General features: G+C 34.5%; 1 protein-coding gene and 1 long non-coding RNA gene across 5 annotated transcripts in view; one reads left to right on the top strand and one right to left on the bottom strand.

Moving 5' to 3' along the window:
* The window catches only part of SS18 (SS18 subunit of BAF chromatin remodeling complex), an 80,745-nt gene that overhangs the window by 25,229 nt on the left and 32,369 nt on the right, over nt 1-23,147 (bottom strand). For all 4 annotated transcript variants that reach the window (XM_038543623.1, XM_038543626.1, XM_038543624.1 and 1 more), the window contains exons 4-5: nt 17,581-17,734; nt 13,561-13,782 (exon numbers count right to left, since the gene is read on the bottom strand). In XM_038543623.1, coding sequence (XP_038399551.1) covers nt 13,561-13,782; nt 17,581-17,734 — 376 coding nt within the window. The remainder of the gene's footprint in view (nt 1-13,560; nt 13,783-17,580; nt 17,735-23,147) is intronic.
* The window catches only part of LOC111096791, a 64,351-nt gene that overhangs the window by 9,994 nt on the left and 31,210 nt on the right, over nt 1-23,147 (top strand). The gene's annotated exons all lie outside the window — the stretch shown is intronic.

The following is a 23,147-nucleotide window of genomic DNA, read 5'->3' as shown; positions in this document are numbered from 1 at the left end:
ATATATTATAATAAAAACTGACTTCAAGTAATAAAAACAAATCTTTCAATTGAAGTTTACATGCCGAATATAATCTGCAAACAAGGGAAAACAACTAACCCATTGTAGTTGATTTAAAATCTACTGGAGGAGTGTCCTAGTGACTTTTTCAAAATGCAAAGTGAATACAATATATGAAAATCTTGGATGTATGTATTTTTTTATTATATACTATATAATATTTATCCACACAATTCTCGGAAAAAGAGAATCTTTAAGGTATATAAGAAAATACACTAAAACAAAGTACACTTCACAGAATCACACAGCAAATCAGCAGTCAAACCAACGGAAAGAAATCTAATTTCTGAACACCCATTTTTCTCTCCCTTTTTCAATGCCCACTCATTTCATTATATAATGGTTGATAGTGAAACTACACATTTATAAATATACTTACATCAGTTAAATTTCATAAACTTTAATTTTAGGACAAAAATTTAAAAGGGTCTTCTTTCGCTTTTCCAACAGTAAGATTTATAAATGAAAAAAGCTTCCTGAAATCAAAGGACTGTAGTGCCCTCTTAGTAAGTTCTAACACACACTCAATCAAAAATACCTAGGTAGAAAACTTAATAAGCCACAGACTCAACTATCAGAACTATGGTTTCCAAAGCAAGCAATGCTGAAGTTGCCTACCATGGCTACAGAATCATAATGGAATAGTAAAATGTATCACATGAAATAATCAACAATGGCCATAAAGTTCTGTGTTGCCATCTAACAATGTAAAGAACTCCTCAGAGGTTCACGGGGTCAAGTTATGGTATGGAGAACTCACCATTCTACCATTATAACCGTTACTGTCTCAGAAGTAAGTATGAGTTATCCTCTAGTTTACTGCTTAAACAGCTATGTATTTCTCATTTACTGACTTACGGGACAATTTAACTACAAAAAGGATTAGAAGGCCGAGAAAACTTTCACAGGCAAAATTACACAGATGAGCCAAAAGTTCATTGTTTAAATAATTAAAAATAAAACATGCTCACCTCTTTTTAAAATTTTATTTATTCATTTGGGTGGGGAGGAAAGAGTTCACAAGCGAGCATGAATGAGGGGGGGAGGGGGCAGGAGAAGAAGAGGGAAAAGCAGACTCCCCACTTAGCAGGGAGCTGGATGAGGGCTCCATCTCAGGACCCTGAGATCATGATTTGAGCTGAAGGCAGACGCTTAACCAACTGAGCCACCCAGGCGCCCCTTTAACCACCTCTTTAAACATATTACTGGCCTATAAGAGCAGCAACAACACAAGCAGAAAGAATCTAACTTTCTTCCAATTTGAAGAACTGTACTGTCTATTTTATCAGAGCTCTTTTTCTATTTGCTTTCTTTTGGTCTTCTACTTCATTTCAAATTCATTTTTGCTTCTAATTTTATCCTAAATATAAAGCTTTCAAAGGTTACTCTAGGACTTGGGAGATCAAGCTCCTGGTTGGACCAGTGCTGAGCATGGAGCCTACTTAAAATTCTCTCTCTCCCCTCTTCCCACCCCAACTCGTGCACACACATGTGCACTTGCACTCTCTCATTCTAAATAAATAAATAAAACCAGTTTGAGTTTATAATTTTTAAAATATATTTTCCATATAATAAAGTATTGAATACTAGCATGTAAAATTTAATAGGCAGAATGATTAGACATTCCTATAATTCATTTTTAGTAGATAAAGGTTGTGCCTTGATTCTCTTCTCCAACACTGATTAAAGATCTCTTGTCTTACAGAAGGTTAACTATAAAACTAATGCATATAATATGCACTGGAACCAAAATTTAAAGTAAAAGAGGAAGAAAGCAAAAACGTGATAGCTGGGGAAAATCCAAAAGGATACAATAACAAAAAAAATTCTAAGCTTTGCCCTAAAGAAGGAAAGTAATTCTAGCTTAAGCCCTAGACAGAAAAGACCATGCCACTTGTGCTTTATCTTTTGGGACTGTCAGCAGCTTCAACCCCAAAGAGCTCAATTACTACCCTTCTTTTATACTCTGTCACTTCCCTCCCTCTGAGGATCTTCAACATCATTCAGGATCAAGCCTAAAACCATAGAGAATGGAGAAGGACAGCATTACTAACACATGATGTTTTTCATCTTTTTCCTTGAAGCTTTACCCATTTAAAAAAAATTATGACTTCAACTCTGATTGTTTAAGAATAATATTATTTTCTTTACAACAATGAAATATGCTACACTGGCAAATGTCTATTATCCCTTGAGACAGTAATGGAAATGAGAGCTGAATCTCAAAAGGTTACCCCAAAATAAGTCCTAAAAATCTGTACTACAGAGGAAGATTACAAAATGAGTCTATTATAACCATTTTCTGCAAATAAGGAGATAATACATTACTGTATGGCTTAAAAGTTATTCATCATCTTTTACATAAATCATTTTGATGCTAAGATACACTACAAAGTGTGGTATTACATAAAGATCCTAATGTCTTAATTATCTACAATATGTTTTATAAAAGTGTTTTAAGAAGACATATAACAAATGTTCATCACAACATTATTTCCTTCCATTTTGAGTTTTATACCTAACAGATATTCTATGGAAACAATGTCCTATATTTTAAACTATGTAAAATATTCCCAAATCACCATGTTTTATATTATTGTAATTCTTTGCTCCAGTGAGATGGTTAATACTTAGTTGTATCTTAAGTTACTGGTCAAAAATATCTTGAGACACAACTAAAAAGAGAACATTAAGTTTTAATTAATCAGTGAAAAATTAAGGATTACATAATTTTTTAAAAATTCTGTACACATACACACATATATAATCACATTCTCAAACACAAACCAGTACACTAAAGCTCTAAAAATCATATCACTAATCTATGAATTTTTTAAAGAGATTTATTTATTTATTCATGAGAGAGAGAGAAAGAGAGAGGCAGAGACACAGGCAGAGGGAGAAGCAGACTCCCTGCAGGGAACTGGATGTGGGACTTGATCCAGATTCCAGAATCATGCCTGAGCCGAAGGCAGACACTCAACCCCTGAGCCACCCAGGTGTCCCTGAATTATTTTAAATAAAGGTTAAAAATGACAGCTAACAGTTAATGAGAACTTACTAAAGACCAAATACTAAGCTAAGAGCTTTCTATTATTTATTCTCCCAAATCCTATAAAACAGGTAATACTATCATCAACTTAACTTTACAGGTAATAAAATTTAAGGTTTATATGCATTAAGAATCTTAATTCTTAAGTGTCGCACACTTAGTAAATGATGACAACTTTACAACCATGCTCTTAACCAGTATGTGTATCTCTTCTCTGAAGTTAAATCATACTTCTCCCATGTAATATCTCCCAGGATAACAGTTCTATGTAACATTACCTACAATATACTATAAGTAATATATATGTGTGTATATATACATATATACATACCCTATATATATATGCACACACTATATATACACATATATACACACTATAATAGTGATAATAATGCTATTATATGAATATTATAATATGTACTAATATAATACACTATAAAAATTCTAAAATGCAAGAAAAATTTCTTCACCCCACCTATATCTATAAGAATTAGACTGTGAAACTGCCTAAGTAATACTCTCCAAGCCTAATTTCCAATTCATATTTCACTATTTATTACTCATTTTATTTACTACTGTTCCTTAACCTTTTAATCTCAAACTACACCATTTTTAGCTCTCATTTGAAGGTATTACTAATAGTTTATTTGCAAGAAAAACAATTCCTCTATTCTAGCAAACTCAATTTGCTAACTTACCATTATCTATTAAATAGCCATTTAAAATGAATAGGACTTTTTATAACCTAAAATGTACATCTGTTCTCATCAAGAGTTTTCAATAGTTCATAATAAGGCATTTAGATACAATATCAAGGATAAAAGAACAGCCAAGTAACTAAGAAAATCCCAGAAACCTAGTAAAGTCACTGTAACCAATGCAAACTTAGCTGAGTTTCCTAGCAGCCAATGAAAAAAACAGAAGCACGATAGATTCCAGTTACTAAAAAGGACAGTTCATCTAGAAATACAAACTTTTAGATACATTTTCATGAAAATATTAAAAAGTATTAAAACATACTAGTACCAATAACTTTTGTTGTTTGTTTAGTAACACAAACCATTCTTATATGTATATGTAGTTTCTTATATTAACCGTTTCTTAAAGCTGTGATTTTCAACCTTGGGTGATTCTGTCCCCCAGAAGACATTTCAGCAAATCTGGAGACATTTTTAGCGGGTCACAATTGATATGAGTGGTGGTGATACTGCCACCTAGTGGGTACTGGACAGATATACTGCCAAACATCTCAAAACGCACAGGGCAGGCCCTCACAACAAATTATGCAGCTCAAAATGTCAAGTGTTGAGTCAAGAAATCCTGGATCCTCAAGAGCGTAATTTTAAATCACAAGCATCTCTACAAACTAGTCTAGGAATTATATTATGAATTTAACTTTCTGAAAAGGGATGTATTATTGCTTAATAAACCCAAAAAACAAAAGACTGGGTAATTTCTTAGTTATACCTCTTACATAGTTTAAACTATACTATATTAGAAAATTAATTCATAACAAAGACATTCCTAAATATCTATCATAGTCAACTGAAAGAACTCCAAAAGCCTCAGTAGAAAGCTATGGAGATGGACTGCATTAGAACATTACGTTCGTGTCACTAAGCAGGAAAGCTGCAAACTTACAAACCATCTGGCAATGAAGAGATTATCATGCCCAGAATTATTGAGAGAAAGGATTGTAAATAAGCAGGACTTAGCATATTTGTTAAAATTTAATTTCTAAAATTACTCCTAGAAATTCTGGTTTAGCCGGTATAGGATGGGGCACACAAATCTTTTTTAACAATTTCCTCAGATGATTCTGATCCACATAGTCTCAGGACCACACGATGAAATAAAGATCTAAGAGAAAGAATAATCAATCATCCACTTATATAAAAGAAGCCGGACTGTGGTTCATATAAAATGTTTAAATTGGAATAGGACTGCATCTCATAGAGTACTTAAAGATGTTAGCTATAAAATGAATCCTAGGGGGTTTGTGTTATAAATATATCAAAATTCATCAAATGATACATTTAAGACCTACACATGTCATTGTATGTAAATGTTACCTAAAGAAAAAAATGTTTTAAAAAATAAAATTTTTAAATGTTAAGCCTTAACGATACGCAGACTAAAGTGTTTATGGTTTGAATATACTAATATCTGCAAATTACTTTGAATGCATTCTAAAAAATATGATGCACTGATTAGTGCATTAACAGATTATAGATTACTAGATTAACAGACAGATAATAAACAAATTTAGTAAAATACTAACTGTAGAATGAAGGAGGCAACTATACAGGTACAATCCTTCAAGTTTCATGTATGTTTGAAAATTACATATTAAGTACTGGGGAAAAAATTAAAAATTAATCTTAGAAGAATATATATAGAACTCTCAAAACCCAACAGTAAAAACCCAAACAATCCAACTAGAAAATGGGCAAAAGACATGAAAAGACATTTCACTGAAGAGGATATACAGATGGCAAATAACCACACAAAAAGATGTTCAGCAGCCACTAGGGAAATGCAAATTAACACCACAGTGATTTATCACTATACATTTTTAGAACAGCTAAGATTAAACAAAATGACAATATCAAATGTTGACAAGGATTTGGAGAAAGCAGATCTCTCATATACTGCTGGTGAAAACGTAAAATGGCACAGATACTTTAGTAATCTATTTGGCAGTTTCAACATATACTTAATATGTGATCCATCAACTGCACTCCTGGTATTTATCCCCAAAAAATGAAAATTAAAAAAATTTAAAACAAATGGTTGGGCACCTGGGTGGCTGGGCATCCACCTCTTGAATTCAGCTCAGGTCATGATTTCAGGATCCCTGTGTCAGGCTCCCCACTCAGTGCAGAGTTAGCTTCTCTTTCCCTCTCCCTTTCACCCCTTCACTCACACACATTCTCTCTCACTCTAAAACAAAGTAAATCTTTAAAAAAAACTTAAAAAAAAAAGAAAAAAGGAGGCATCAGGCTAGCTCAGTGGAGCATTCTACTCTTGATCTTGCTATCATGACTTTGAGCCCCACATCGGGTAGAGAGTTTACTTAAAAAACAAAACAAAATGAAAACAAAAAAAGGAAAACTTATCCAAATAAAAACACGAAACTGTACACAATTGTTCATAGCACTTTTACTTAAAAAGGCCAAAAACTGGAAACTAAAATGTCCCCCAATTGGTGAATGGTTAAACAAACTGTGGTATATCCATACCTTGGAAGTCTAATTCTGCAATACAAAGGAACAACTGATACATGCAACAACTTGAAACAAATATTATGTGGAGTAAAACAAGTCAATCTCAAAAGGTCTCCTACTGTATAATTCTATTTATAACATTCTGAAAATGACAAAATTATAAAAACGAAGGAGTTAACAGTGGTTTTGAGGGATTACAGATGGCTGGGGGAAAGAGACACATAGCATCTCTCTGTATTACCTTTGTAACTTCTTGTAAACCTGTAATTATTTCAACATAAAAAGGTTTTAAAAACGTATTGTGGGGAGCCTGGGTGGTTCAGTCAGTTAAGCATCCAACTCACGATTTTGGCTCAGGTCATGATTCCACGGTGGTGGAATCAAGCCCTGCATCCGGCTCCATGCCAAGCAGGAAGTCTACAGGAGAATTCTCCCTCTCTCTCTGTGCCCCTCCCCCTGCTTGTCTGTGCTCTCTCTTATACTCTCTTTCTCTGTCTCTCAAATAAATTAATCTTTCAAAATAAAGTATCTTAATGAAACTTAGTTTATAATCTATTGAAGAAACTCATCTGGATTTAGTTCTCTACACCCAAAAGGTTTTTGGTAAAACTGATGATCATCTATTTTATCTGACAGTGACAGTTCTTTCTTCGGTTCATTCCTAGAATGACAGTTGATGGATGACAAAGCATAGAGAATACTAGTTTTCTAATTTGTTATGGCATGAGGAAATGTAGCTAATCAGTCAACAAACAGGATAGAGTAGTGAACAAGACACAGTTCCTGACTTCACAGAACTTAGAGTTTAGGGGAAAATAATTAAATGGATATTACAAATAATTATGTAATTACAAGTACTCAAACTTCTGCTACAAAGAGCCTAAGAACAGCCTACTTACTATACCTATGTAGACTGTAGCTTGTCTGTAGAGTAACTTAAAACTTGTAGAGTAAGACAAGTAAGAAAGGGTGATTTTTATTTTATGCTTTATTCTAAATTTTCCAGATATTTCATAATATGTTATTTTTATAATCTGAAAACTGTCATCATTGGGGAAAAAATTACAACCTTGAAAAGCTCATTCAATACAGCAATGATCAATTTATAAACAAAATATCTAATCCTAACTATAATGACTGTATATACCTAAAGCTGTAGCAGAAACCTGCAATATTAGCAATATTACATAGATTTGCCAATTTTACAGAGAGAGGAGTATACACACAATTCTCATTCAAATCGACTAGAAGTCAAACCCATTTCCATGAAATAAAATATTTGAAATAATTTCTTCATTTGTAAACTTTCTATGTTGTACTTGAAAGGAGAAAAATAGTATTATAATATTTTTTCATATTGAAGATTTACTGTATTTATTAAATTGGGGATTCCTATAGCTCCTGAACCCGAGTGAGGGCTTCTGGTCATGCCCAGAAGGACTCCATATTACAGACTAAGATTAGTAATTTGGACAATCAATCAGATCTACACAGTGGAGCGCCACTATAAACTCTGAGCATGGAGGCTCAGGGGAACTCCCCTGGTTGGCCACATTCTATGCGTATTGTTTGTTACACACTGGGACCAGGAGAGCATCCTGACTCCCATGGACAGAGAAACTCCACATATGGTGCCTCTTCTGTACTTTTCCCTATGCACTTTTCCCCTTGGCTAACATGAATCTCTATCCTTTCACCATAATAAATCATAACTGTGGGATCAACAATTTTCAGTGAGTTCTGTGAGCTATATTCAATGAATTACTGACCCTGAAAGTGCTTTTGGGAATCTCAGAACTTGCGATTGATACCAGAAATAAGGGCAGTCTTAGGAACCATTCCCCAAAACTCTGTAGTTGGCTAAATTCTTGGAGTTAGTAACTTTTCTATAGCTTGGCCAACTGTCATCTTCCTTTCTAAGTATGGATCAGCTTCCAGCATTTTATCCTTTGTACTTTCAATGTTATGAAATGTCTCCAAAAATTTCAATATGAAGTATTTTGCTGGCCTTAAGTTTTTCTCTGGGACATTTTTTTTTTTTTTTTTAAGATTTCATTTATTTATTCACGAGCGACACAGAGAGAGAGGCAGAGACACAGGCAGAGGGAGAAGCAGGCTCCCTGCAGGAGCCCGATGTGGGACTCGATCCCAGGAATCCAGGATCACACCCTGAGCGCGAGGCGGGTGCCAAACTGCTGAGCCACCCAGGCATCCCTCTCTGGGACATCTTTGTTCTTTTCATCACAACCTGTTTTCTCATGTTATGTCAGTGAGTTCACCTTCACTAAGTACCTGCAAGTACACATCTAGAGTCTCTCAAATGGCAGCAGTGTCAACATTCCCAGTCAGCAATTTCTTCTCTAACTCTATTTACAAAGGATTTGGATTTCATTTTTAGCAGTATTACTTCTCATTTCCCTGCTACACTTTTAACTTTTGTAAAATACCACATAGGTTGATAACTGGGAGCCAAGGAAGCAACACAATTACATACTCTGCTATATGCCCATAAAATGATAGATATAGTGACCAATCACTGACAGCATCTAAAAGTAGCATGAGAGGGGAATCCCTGGGTGGCTCAGCAGTTTAGCGCCTACCTGTGGTTCAGGGCATGATCCTGGAGGGATATGGTTTTGTTAAAAGGGAGTATGGTTTTGTTAAATAAATCATGTTAGATCCACATAATGAATGCTATTTTTAAAATGAGGTAGATCTGTAAAGACTGAAAACAAAGAGGCACAAGGAAATAAATATACTACTACAATATGCATGCACAAGTAAGTGCCAGGCTTTTCTCAAGCACATCTGCTTGTTACAGCTTTTACCATGCAAAAATCTACTGCATAATAAGATGATAAATATAACACTCCTGCCTATAATATATACTCTTCACCCTTTATATTTGCATTAAAAAGGTACTGAAAGAAAGAATTCCCACTATTCCAACATCAAGCCTACAGATCAGACCGTTCGTTACCTGATATGTAAATCAAAACTTACTACTTAAATGTACCAGGACTTTAACACTATTCAGACAAAACTAAAACCAGAAATGAAGTTGACATGCTTAAAAGAGACAACTGATAAACTTATCTCAATTTTTTTGTTATATAAAAATTAAAGTTTTTTATTCTGGCCAATTTCATATAAACTATGCAAACAATTACTGAATCAAGGTTTTTATATTTATCATTTTACTTTACTTATTAAGTAATTTAGTCAAAGGTGTCATATACAAATAATCTACAGGGCCAAGATCTGGATCCAACTCTGAAGAATTATATACATGGAACTTGTGAAATACATGTTTTAACATAAATACAGTAATTTGTGAAAACTCCTTACATTCAAATATATAATTAGTAAAATGATGTTAAATGAGAAAAGCTATAATCATTAATGCCTAGGAATAGAAAATATATTGATTCTATCAAATGTAACTGTTGGGTCATTTTCATAAAGCCCTGATATTCTAATATGACTTTTAGCTCTAATGAATATATCTGTTGCTTTACTAAAGAAATATATTTAAGGTAGTAACTCTGTCTTTCCAGGTTATTATATGACACTGGGTTTAATTCCTATTCATTGAAGAAACAGATTTTGTCTCCTCTCAGGCATTGTTCTAGGCACTAGAACAAAATAGTATGAATACAGATAAAATTTCTTTCTTTTTTTTTTTGATAATCCGAATGAATTCAAGTATTTGAATTCTAGTGAAGTTTATGCTATATATAGGAGCAAACAGATCCAATTATTTAAGAAAATGGTCATTCACTTTGAACAAGTCTTAAAGTTCAAAGTGATAATCCCTGAACTTTTATCTGAAAAGTAGTGAAAAGAACACAAAGTTTAAGTTGGATGAACTATTTACAACATTTTGCCAACAGTATAAGAAACAATTCCTAAACCTTTCATGGAAGCAGTAGACTCTCTAAGAAAATATAGAGTAGATCCTCTAAGAGTACATAGAGAAAATGACCAACAGTTATTTATTTTATGTTAGAGAGGGGGTCTGGGGAGTGGGGGTAGAATCTCAAGCAGACTCCCCGCTGAGCAGAGAGCCTAAGAACAGAAAACTTTATTTATTTATTTATTTATTTTTTAAATAAGTTTTTTTTTTTTTTAATTTATTTATTCAGAGAGAGAGAGAGAGACTGAGAGGCAGAGACACAGGCAGAGGGAGAAGCGGGCTCCATGCAGGGAGCCTGACACGGGACTCGATCCTGGGTCTCCAGGATCAGACCCCGGGCTGCAGGCGGCGCTAAACCGCTGCGCCACCAGGGGTGCCCAGAACAGAAAACTTTAAATGCAAAACATGTAGCTTATTTTTAAAGCTACCTAAGAAAACAAATTTTTTAAAGATTTATTTTAAAAAATAAAAAATAAATAAATAAAAAATAAAAATAAATAAAAATTTATTTGAGAGAGATAGAAAATGCACAAAAGGGAGAAAGGCAGAGAGAAACACAAGTGAACTCTGAGCTGAGTGCAGAGCCCAAGGGGGCATTGGGGGAGGGGGGTGGAGGCGGCTCCTGGATCTCATGACCCTGAAATTGGACCTGAGCCAAAACTGACAGTCAGATGCGTAAACGCTCAACCAACTGGGCCACCCAGCCCCCCCCCCCAAAGAAAATGTTTTATATGAAATGAATATTAAAACTTTAAATAAAACTCATAATCAAATTTTTTTTCATCCAATAGATAAAATAACTTTACAAGGAACTTCTAGGATTAAAAAAAGTAGATATTGCTATAACCTCAAATATCTTTCTTTTGTGCAATTGTAATTTTTTAGTGTTCTTTGTATGTGAAATATCAAAATTTAACTGCAAAGTTATTTGTCCTGAAGATATTTTTTAAATATTGAGAAGTTCCTCACTAATTTCCATCCTATTCTTTTTTGAAAAGTAACTTTTATTTCTTTAAATCAGATCTCTACATAGAAAGTAAAGTATAGAGAAAAGGACTATTAAGAAATTCACAGATTGGGACACCTGGGTGGCTCAGTGGTTGAGCATCTACCTTCGGCTCAGGGTGTGATCCCAGAGTCCAGGATCAAGTTCCACATCAGGTTCCTTGCAGGGAGCCTGTTTCTCCCTCTATATCTCTGCCTCTCTCTCTGTGTCTCTCATGAATAAATAAATAAAATCTTAAAAAAAAATTCACAGATTACACAAAGCAAAAAGCACTGACTACTATAGTAAAAAGAAAAACTGTACATTAATAATACAAATACAAAATACGACATTTTAAAAAAGAATAGTTGGTTCCTAAGTTTAGAACAAATAATTCTTATAAACACCTCAATTACTTTCTCCAAAAAGTTACTACTTTCTACATACATATTGCTGCATGCACTATTTTTTTGTTCTTCAGATCTTATAATGTCATATCAACCCATTCTACAGCAACATCCATTCTTGTGCAAACTCTACCCTTTTTTAAATTATATTTTCTAAGCAGGGTGCCATCATTACTGTAGTTACTGTGAAATCTACCAATTTTCTTGCTCTCTCTCCTGTTAACCAAATTGTATAGAGAAACATTTGGACTCCCTTCTGACCTGGCAATGAATGGATCTTGCTGTTATTTTGAACCTTTAATTGGCCTAATTTAAAAAAAAAAGAAATTTCATCATGGGCACTAAACAAATTTGAGGAAAAAAAATGGAGAAAGCGTCAGTTTTGTGAGGCTACCCTGACAACTTATTCTACTGTCTCTCTTTGTTTTCAGTGTATCTCATCAAAATTATAAAAATTCTGTATTAATCTTTAAATATTAAAATATATTATTTCACCATAAATAATTATCAACAGGTTAACCTTAACTTCCTTTATCTGGGTGTGCTTTGGTGATTTGTTTTTCAAAGTCAAAATCTAGAAAATTTGATTGCATTAACCTCACATTTTGTAACTGAAATAGCTGTAGGCTGGCAATATGCCAAATATTTTAAAGGGCAATTAGTAGAACAGAGCGCCACTTACTGGTTTTTTGTTATTATTTACAAGAATACTTAAAAAAAGAAACATGATAATAATTTCATTCTCTGAGAATGGTAGTAAACTTTAATAGACTTATAATAGAAGAATACAGCAGCATTTCCACTCAACACTCTAATAAACAAATTATGTTAAAATTACTTCTTAATGCTAAAATACAACATCAGAAAACATTCATAAAAATTTAGGGAAATTCATATAAATATATCCTTAATAAGTAAAATAAACTACAGAATAAAGGTTTTTTATGGTGTTGTACTTGTAAAGATAAAATTATTTTCTCAACTTTCTAGCTCTAAACCAAATGCTTGTGGTTATTCATTTATTAGCTTGAAATAAAATTTTTTAAAATCAAAATCCAAGAATCTCAAATAAACCGTCCAAAAGATGTAAAGATAAAATAATCTTTAAAGGCTTAATTAGGCAAATTAACTTCTAAGTGTAAAAAAAAATTATTTTAAACTAGTTTCAAACTCAATGTTCCTTTTTTATGGATATGGTTGTTACTTCAAACTGTATCTTCATGAATCAGCTACAAACTTGAAACAAAGGTTTTATTTTCAAAGGATAGCATTCTGTCAAGAATGACATAATGGGCTGGGGCACCTGGGGGGCTCAGTTGGTTAAGTGTTTGCCTTTGGCTCAAGTCATGATCCCAGAGTTCTGGGATCCACCCCCAAGTCCAGCTCCCTACTGACTGGGGAGTCTGCTTGCCCCTCCCCCGCCCACAACCACATTCTCTCATATAAATAAATATTTTGAGACACCTGGGTGGCTCAGCGGTTGAGCGTCTGCCTTTGGCCCAGGGTTTGCTCCTGGAGTCCCGGGATCGAGTCACACGTCGGACTCCCTGCATGGAGCCTGCTTCTCCCTCTATGTCTTCTGCTTTCTCTCTCTCTCTCTCTCTCCGTGTCTCTCATGAATAAATAAATAAAATCTTTAAAAATAAATAAATAAAATGAATGACATCAGGGACACCTGGGTGGGTCAGTTGGTTAAGCGTCTTACTTCAGCACTAGTCATGATCTCAGGGTCCTGGGATAAAGTCCTGCATTAAGCCCCAGTTGGAGCCCCATGCATGGGGCTCCGTGCTTAGCGGGGAGTCTGCTTGTCCCTCTGCCCCTTCTCCTGCTCATGTTCTCTCTCAAATAAATAAAATCTTTAATAATAATTTTTAAAAACCTTTAAAACAAAGAATGACATCAAGTTTATTTACCTTGGTTTGGTTGCATGTTCATATTTGGTCTGGGGCCATAGCTTCCTATTGGTTGCCCTTGACTCATTGTCATCTGATTCTGTACTGGCATGCTCTGTGATGATGGCACAGAATGGTTGTAACCTCCCATGGATCCATGGCTACTTGAAGGCATGTTCATGGAACTGTTTGTCATATTCAGTTGATTGGGTCCAGGTCCCTGAATAGGCATATGGTTAGGCCCTTTGAAGAAAAGTGGTCAGAATCAAATAAGAAAGTTAAACAAATGGTCTATTAAAAACTTTAAAAAGCTTTTAATTTTTTGCATACCATAATAGTAATACCAAACAATAACTTGAGTATTTAATCAATAGCAAACAAAGTAAATGCTTTACATGAATGATAGCAAATATTGTGAGGTAGATGCTATTCCCATTTTACAGATTAAGAAACCGATGCTTTTATAAGCCAGCAACATTCTAAAAGAGAAAAGCAATGATGAAAAAAACATATAAAATCTGGAGTAATTAAAAGTAGGTAGTATTAGCACATAAATGAATTAACAGATCAATGGACCCAGAGGAGAGTCTAAAAACACACCCAAATTTCTAATTTTGTAAAATATAATAGTGGTAAAATTAAACATCCGTAGGCAAAACAAAGACAATTCAATAGTGTGACCAGTGAGTAGTCATCTGGAAAATGGCCTACCACATTCCTTCTACCAATAGTTCCAGATGAATAAAAAAATTCAGCATTACGGGATCCCTGGGTGGCGCAGCAGTTTGGCGCCTGCCTTTGGCCCAGGATGTGATCCTGGAGACCCGGGATCGAATCCCACGTCGGGCTCCCAGTGCATGGAGCCTGCTTCTCCCTCTGCCTATGTCTCTGCCTCTCTCTCTCTCTCTCTCTGTGTGACTATCATAAATTAAAAAAAAAAAAAATTAAGCATTACAAAAGAAAAAAGAAAAAAAAAACCTTTACAAGAGATTTTAAAAAGGAGAACTTTCAAAATAATCTTGAAGCAAAAGGGCCTTCTATTCTATGCCAGAATACCCAGAGCCATAAAAGACTGATAAACTAAACTACATAAAAATAAAAAATTTCAATATGACCAAATCAGACCAAACTAAACAAAATAATAAAAAGAAAAACTGGGGAAAAATTATTAACAAGACCTATCACAGATAGAACTAATGGCTTAGTGTATAAAGTAAGTAAAAGACCACCAGCAATAAAAGAAATGGCAAATGACACAAATAATCAGTTCACACAAAAACTACCAAAGGGACATAAACATGAGAGGACTGCTTGCTTCAGCTTCACTTACAATAAAAAGGCCAATTAAAACTATGAGACTCTTTTTTCATCTTTCAGATTTCAAAGACCTGAAGTTTTGATCTACGACAAAAAGTAATTTCATACATTGTTGAGGTATATAAATATATAAATAAGGACTATTTTTAAGTAGAGCAATTTAGCCATAATAATACCATATTTTAAAAGGCCTATACCTTTAACCCAGCCAACCGCAGTTCTATAAATATACAGGTCTTTGTGCACACATAGGCATAAACGCTAAACTGCATATGCATGTTTATTTACTCATTTACTTATTTACCTTTATTTTAAGGCATATTCACAGAAGCATAATTTTTAATACCAGAAGACTGGAGATAATCTGTATTTCCTTCTAAGGGAATTGTTCAAATAAGTTAGGGGCATCAACAAAAAAAGAATGAATACAGCCAAAAGCACGAGGCAGCTCTTCATGTACTGAATGGTCTCCAAAATACATCACTATATACTCATGGTCTCTAAGATATATCTTCAAGAGGGAAAAATTCTACATATAATACTACAAAATGTATGCTACCAATTATTTTTTAAAAGAATAAGACAAAAGAAAAAGTGTTATGCATATGTTCTGGATACTGAGAATATCTCTTGAAGGATAACTAGACACCAACGACTCTCTGGAACAAAGTATGTGGAGGAGATGGCTTTGGTACCTTTTGACTTTGGTACCGAAGATTTTTTAGTACTATTTTTTAAATCAGCTAAATGTTTATAAAAAAGAACCTGAAACTAAGGCCATTTGACCAAGATCAAGGAGCACAGAAGTAGCTCTACAACTTAGATTATAAAGTATTGAAAAACAAAACTAAAATAGGAAATTAAAAGCCTAGATACAAATTTGCGCTTATAAAAACACTGGCTAAGCTCTAATGAGGAGCTCATTAAATAAAGGAAACATAAGTAACTGGACTTCAATTTTTCCTACATGTAACTAGAATTCTTTATAAGAAAGTTGTTTTGGAAGCTCTATAGTATTCTAGACAATGTAGGTCATAACCAGTTGAAAATCTCTAGTTTATAAAGGATATAACTATTCCAGATGGCCTTATACAAAAACCCAAATGTCATGTTAACAATAATTACATTGCTGCTCAAGTGCTCCTTTGGCCTTAATCTTGAATGTTACATGGAGAAGTTACGTTAAAATTCTAATTAACAGTACTACCATAAAAAAATACAAAACGCCTAACTTGCTAATGTGCATTAGCACCCTTCCAGTTCTAAAAACAAGAGGTCCTGATGAGGTAAATGTGAATTCAGCAAGAAGCGTCTTCCTGACTACAACCTAATAAGTAGTTACGACTTTATTCCTACTCCCACACAGGGTGCATGTTGTGGGGGCCACAGATTGTGATAGGCCTCAGCAAGAAATAGAAGGCTGCCACCGAAACGGCACCACCCTCCTACATGATCAATCACACATCAATCTTCTATAAACCAGGCTACCTGGCTCCTTTTGCCCTGTGTTCTCCTTTACATCATTTACTGTACCCATTGTCCCCGGACACCAATGCTATCAACCAACACAATCAGCTATGACAAGAATATCCTAAGGATGCTAATTACTAATTTTAGAAATGAATTGCTTTATTTTAATTTACTTTCATAAAAAAATTATTTCATTATTGCTATTTGTATAATATTCTATTTTTGTTAATGAAAATAGCCTCTGTCCTATTTTTTTTTTTAAGATTTTTATTTATTTATTTATTCATTCGAGACACAGAGAGGGAGAGAGAAAGGCAGAGACACAGGCAGAGGGAGAAGCAGGTTCCATTGCAGGAGCCCAACGTGGGGACTCGATCCTGGATCTCCAGGATCAGGCCCTGGGCTGAAAGCAGCACTAAACCGCTGAGCCACCTGGGCTGTCTTTAGAAAATAAAACTATTCTCAAATTAAATGCAGAAAAACAACCAAAATTTATGGGTATGGGTTGTAGCTATCACAAAAACAAAATAGTTTAAAGATACTTTTCAGTTTAAAAGTTCAAACCAGCAAAAAGTAACTAATTAAGCATTCATTTGCCTGGAAACTATTCTAGGTGGCTCCAAACTTAAAAGAGGATGAATAGTAAAGGGAATATCTCACTATATAAAACATCTGACATTTTTTTTCTTCTTTTAACTCTGCTTTAATGTCAACTTGCATATTTATAATATACTGTAAACATATGTATTCATAAAAATCTACTCTCAGCTTCATTAGTATCAATGAGGAAATACTAAACACACTAGCACTTACCAGATTTTCTTTCTTTTCCCCCTGTTTTTTCCAGCAATGTTGTTTCTGAGACCAGTAAATTTTTTAAATGCAAAACCCAAGGAAATGTTATCATACCCCTATAATCTATAAAGAGATTTTAATTCTTAAGTCATGGCACAATGCCTTTTTTTCCAAAAAGCTTCTAAAGCCAGCTGTATTGCATAGTTTCAGACAGACTAAATTTAGCCAGTTCTGTTCATCAGAGGAATGCTGTGTGTCAGCTACATCAAAGCCCAAGGGCAGCCTGATAAACACTGAATACAGGTCACGTAGCTCTGTAGCTAACAAACTCTAAGAGAGCTTGTACTCGGGGGCATTCAAAGCAGTTTTGTCATCAACAATCTAGTATCCCTTGAGCCCCCATGTCGTTTCAGTTGCTAAGCAACTCCGGTGTTAATGTCTTAGAGGAGAAAAACTTACCAGGCATCTGGCCGTTCATCTGGTTCTGCATGTGTGGTGCAGGAGGACCCCCACCTACCATTCCATCTGAAGGCATGTTGTGAGAGCGTGGAGGTGGGGGAGGGCCGCTCTGATTCATCCCTCCAGGACCCATAGGCATATTCTGTGTGGGTGGCTGAAAGAAGACAGTTTAGTAAAACAAGAGAAACAGTTAGGCTAATATATTAAAGATGCATATAACAGTTGCCTGTATTATTAAACTGAATAGAAACAAAAATACAAAAGCATTTCAACTTATTCTAATGCATTTTAATCATGGACTAATTATTTACATCAAATTTAATACGCCCCCAAAACTTATCTTAGTATGAAGAAATCATCTGACAACCTCAGACCAAAAGAACACCACAACTAAAGTATATTTGATTTTACAAAATCTCAATAGTGAAAATAATTTTTTTAACATTTTATACAAAAATTCACATTTATTTATATATAACGTGTCTATACACATATTTTAATGTCTATTGTTATTTAAATTATGTTTTTAAAACTTAGATCTCTTTTCATTATTTATATTTAAATATGTTTACTATTAATGATGTATATTATATCTGAAAAGATGCAATAACAAAAAACTATAAAAGGATCAGAAGCTCCAAAATGTGATATACAATGTACTACTGTTCGAGAGGAAATAAAGCAATTTTGGCAAGGGAATGTTTTAAACCATGAAGACTCAGTTCAGTCCAACGTTTTTGTGCCGACGACTCCTATAGATGGGAAACATTACTGATGGCCTCCAAGGGTACAGAGACAGCTGCCTCAAAAGGATGCCTTTGGCAAATTTCCTAATGAAAGTGTGAAGAAAATCACTGACTAACCTTGAGAGTTCACAAAAGGGCGAAAGGAAAAACACAGATAGAAGGTGGTCTGCAACACCTGGCTCTTCTTAGGGATATTTTGGTGAAGAAAGCAAATGGTTAGTTCTTTCCAATCCTCATTTTTAAGCCTACAAGAGAAGGAGCTATATTCTTTACACATCTATTTCTGCCTTCTCTATTTCTCCTTATTCTAAAAACCTAACGTCCACTCTTATCATTTTAGTCATTATCTTCCTCCCACATTTTTACATGGCTAGTTACTTACCACTTCTGTACTATCAAGATTTTGTGAACACAGTCCTCTCTAGCCCCCTTAACAGATAAACACTGTCTTATAGCCATCACATGCAAATATTCAAATCTCCAACCATTTAATAATCATTAACATTGATACAAATAACCTAACTACTCTAATAGTTCCCATTTAAAATTCATATTTTTGGGGCGCCTGGGTGGCTCAGTTGGTTAAGTGCCTGCCTTCAGCTCACATCATGATCCCGGGATCCTGGAATTGAGCCCCACATCAGGCTCCCTGCTCAGCAGAGAATCTGCTTCTCCCTCTGACCCTCCTCCTTCTTGTGCTCGCTCTTTCAAATAAATAAAATCTTTAAAATTAACCAATTAATTAATTAAAATTCACAGTCTTAGCACATCTGGGTGGCTCAGTCAGTTAAGTGTCTGCCTTTACCTCAGGTCTTGATCCCAAAGTCCTGAGATCAAGTACTGGATTAGGCTCTCGGCTCAGCAGTGAGTCTGTTTCTACCCCTCCCTTTGCTCCTCCTCCCACTCATGTTCATGAGCTTGTACCCTCTCTCTAATAATAAAATCTTAAAAATAAATAAATAAATAAATAAATAAATAAAATTCATGGTCTTGGTTTCTTCACTACTAAACTCAGAAAATAATTGTTCTTTATTAAATACTTCACTTCTCATTTTATTTTTTTAAGATCTTATTTATTTATTTGAGAGAGCAAGAGCACAAGCAGGGGCAGCAGCAGAGGGAGAGGGAGAAGCAGGCTCCTGACCAAGCAGAGCCCGATGTGGCACTCGATCTCAGGACCCTGAGACCATGACCTGAGCCAAAGGCAAGACACCTAACCAACTGAGCACTCAGGCACACCTTCAATTATCATTTTAAATTCTTCACCCACTTTGGATTCTTTAAACTCTTCATGACTTCCTTCAGTTTTGTTTTTTCTTTAAATTGCCAAATATCAACTCAGTGTCATGTATCTTACTTGGAAATGATCTTTTACTGTGCTACAAACATAGCTGACTTTGACCCTCTCGTTTGAAAATAAAAATCCCTCTTTTTATATTCTCGTCCAAATTTTCTGCTGAAAATTTACGTTCTCACTGTCAAAAGATACCAGTTTTTTCATTTTCTTGTGATGCATTTAATGAACATCAGTATTCATGGCTCCCATCATGAGAGTAGCTTGTATCAAACTAACCTTCCTGCTAATAAAAGTAATAAAATCTAGACAATGTAAAAACTGTTTGAAGACACTGAAGAGCAATATACAGAGAGAAACAAGGAAAGGCTACAACTCTTGAAAGAAGGGAAGCACAGAAGATCAGCTCCATAAGCACCTTTGCTTTTTCCTTGACTTTGTTGTGTAACAGGAAAATAGAGTCCAAGCAGAGGTGGCAGCCCAAATCGATTAAGAAGAAGAGTTCTGGGCTATCAGAAAGCTAAAAACTAAAGAATAAAGTCCCAGAGTGAAAGAATCATAAAAAGGATGAAAATTCAAAAAAAAAAAAAAAAAAAGAAAGAAAGAAAGAAAAGAAAAAAAAAACTAGCATAAATAGCAGTTAGGAGGCTAAAGAGCTGAGTGGACTATTTCAACTTCTGCCCAGTGCTAGAGCAGTATAGACTGGAGTATAACCTCTATGAAGTTAGAAAGGCCTTCATAAGCAACTCAAGCTCTCTGTTGAGACTTCAAAAAGGCCCTCCTTAAATTAAAGTCGAAATGGAAATCTATCAGCCCTAACAAATTTTATAGTTGGCACTCAGTACTCAAGGTAATCTAGCACTTCACCTTCCAAAGGAAAACTTAACTCACTGGAGGAAAATAACACCGAATACAGCCCCTACAATTGTTCAATGAAGAATTACAAGGCATTCTAAAAAAGAAGAAATGGCCAACCCTCATTAGGAAGACTATAATAATTTAAAAAAAGAAAAAAATTACAGAAAGTAACAAAGATTGGCAAGAATGTGGAGAAAATGAAACTCTCCTACATGCTGGCAGGATTGTAAGGGGTACAGCCACTGTGGAAAACAATTTGGCAGTTCCTCAGAAAGTTAAACATAGAGTTACCATATGACAGAGCAATTCCACTTCTGGTACAGACCCAAGAGAACTGAAGACATGTGTTCACACAAAACTTGCACACAAATGTTCACAGTAGTATTATTCATCATAGTCAAAAAATAGTAAAAAATTTCAAATGTCCATCAACTGATGGCTAAGTAAAAATATCCATACAACAGAACATTATTCAGCCACAAAATGAAATGAAGTACTGATACATACTACAACACAGATGAATCTTGAAAACACTACGCTAGGTTAAAGAAATCAGAATCGAGGATCCCTGGGTGGCTCAGCGGTTTAGTGCCTGCCTTTGGCCCAGGGCGTGATCCTGGGGTCCGGGGATTGAGTCCCACGTCGGGCTCCCAGCATGGAGCCTGCTTCTCCCTCCTCCTGTGTCTCTGCCTCTCTCTCTCTCTATGTCTATCATAAATAAATAAATAAATAAATAAATAAATAAATAAATCTTTTTTAAAAAGTACTTTAAAAAAAAGAAATCAGACTCAAAAGGCCACACATCATATAATTCCATTTATATGAAATATCCAGAAGACATAAATCCAGAGACAATGAATATAAACTAATCAGATGTTGCCAGGGGGTGAGTAGACGAAAAACTGGGACTGAGTGTCAATAATTATGAGATCTCTTTTTGAGTTGACAGAAATGTTTTGGAATAGTGGTGATGGTCACATAACACAGTGACTTTACTAAAAACCACTGAATTGTATACTTTAAAAGGTTAATATGGTGAATTTCATGTTATGTGAATTTTTTCTCAAATTTAGAAAAAATGGATGAATAACAAAGAGAACATAGAAAAAGACATATAGGTTATTCATAGTTTGGAACTATCTGAGGAACCTTAAAATAACTGATACATTCAAAAGCAAAAAAAAAAAAAAAAAAAAAAAGGATAGGATAGATGGACAATTTTAGCAAAATCCTAGAATTCTTGAAAGAGTAAAATGGAAATTCCAGAACTGGAATATATAGTCAATAAAATTAAGAACTCACTAATTTACAAACAGTAAAACAGAAGACGGGTAAAACTGGAAGAAATGTACACAAAAGATGATACACCAAGAGATATAAAGGTCCCCCAAAAAGCATAAAGACAAGTACAACATGCTACAAAGGTCTAACACACATCTAACTAGAGTTAGAAAAGTAGAGAAAATGAAACATAGGCAATATTTGAAAAAACACTAGTCAAAAATTTTCCAAAGCTAACACGAGACATTAGTCTCTCAAGTAAACATGTCAGGTTCTATAAACCTCAGAAGAATATGAAGAAAACCATACCCAAGTCAAAGTCAGAAAATCTTAAAAGTAGCCAAAAAAAATAAGACACAGGGCAAGGACAGTAAGACTAACAACCATTTTTTTTTTTATCAGAAACATTAGAAATGGAAGGCAATAAAATGATATCTTTAAAATAATGTCAAAACAAGAAAATAAACCAAACAATCTAGAGTTCTACAAGAAAAAATATCCTCCAATATGAAGATGAGTTAGTAAGTTTCAGAAAAACAAAAGCTCAGAGAACTTGTTACAAACGAAGGGAATTCATCAAGTTAAAAGACAACAATCTCAGATGGAAGCACAGAACTAGAAGATTTAATAGAAATGAAAAGGTAACTATTTAGACGAATATACATTAATATTAATAATTAAAATAATTAAAGGGATGCCTGGGTGGCTCAGGAGTTGAGCATCTATCTGCCTTTGGTTCAGGGTGTGATCCCGGGTTCGGGGATCGAGTCCCTGCGAGGAGCCTATTTCTCCCTCTGCCTAGGTCTCTGCCTCTCTCTCTCTCTCTGTGTCTCTCATGAATAAATAAATATCTTTAAATAATAATAATAACAATGACTTGTGTGGTTTAAACAGACATAAAAGTATAAAACTTACGACAGCACTAACACAAAGCACAAATACAAAAAGGATAAATGAAGCTACACTTACATATCTCTTGCATTTCTCAAGTGCTACATCTACAAATTTAGACTGGAACCTAACCAAGGATGCACACCGTAATCTCAAAGGCAACTATTTAAAAATGCATACACATGTAAAAATGCACAGCTAAAAAACCGGTAGAGAGGAAAAAATAATGCTTGATTAGTTTTGAGAAAAGCAATAGAAAACTAATATTCTCAAATTCTACTATATCATGTTCTGCATTAAATGTATCTGGACACAACATTTTGATTAGGTGACAAATATTATTAGGATGGATTTCTAAAACCCTCACCTCTATTCTGTTTACAAAAAATCTACTTTATGGACACATATGTTAAGAGAAAAAGATACTATACACTAATCACTAATAAAAGTATGGTGAGGTCACTATATTTATATCAGTTGAGTTAAATCAAAAACCA

This window comes from Canis lupus, chromosome 7 (genome assembly GCF_011100685.1).
Source record: "Canis lupus familiaris isolate Mischka breed German Shepherd chromosome 7, alternate assembly UU_Cfam_GSD_1.0, whole genome shotgun sequence".
NCBI classification, from domain to species: Eukaryota; Metazoa; Chordata; class Mammalia; order Carnivora; family Canidae; genus Canis; species Canis lupus.
This window is presented reverse-complemented; position numbering and strand designations above follow the sequence as displayed.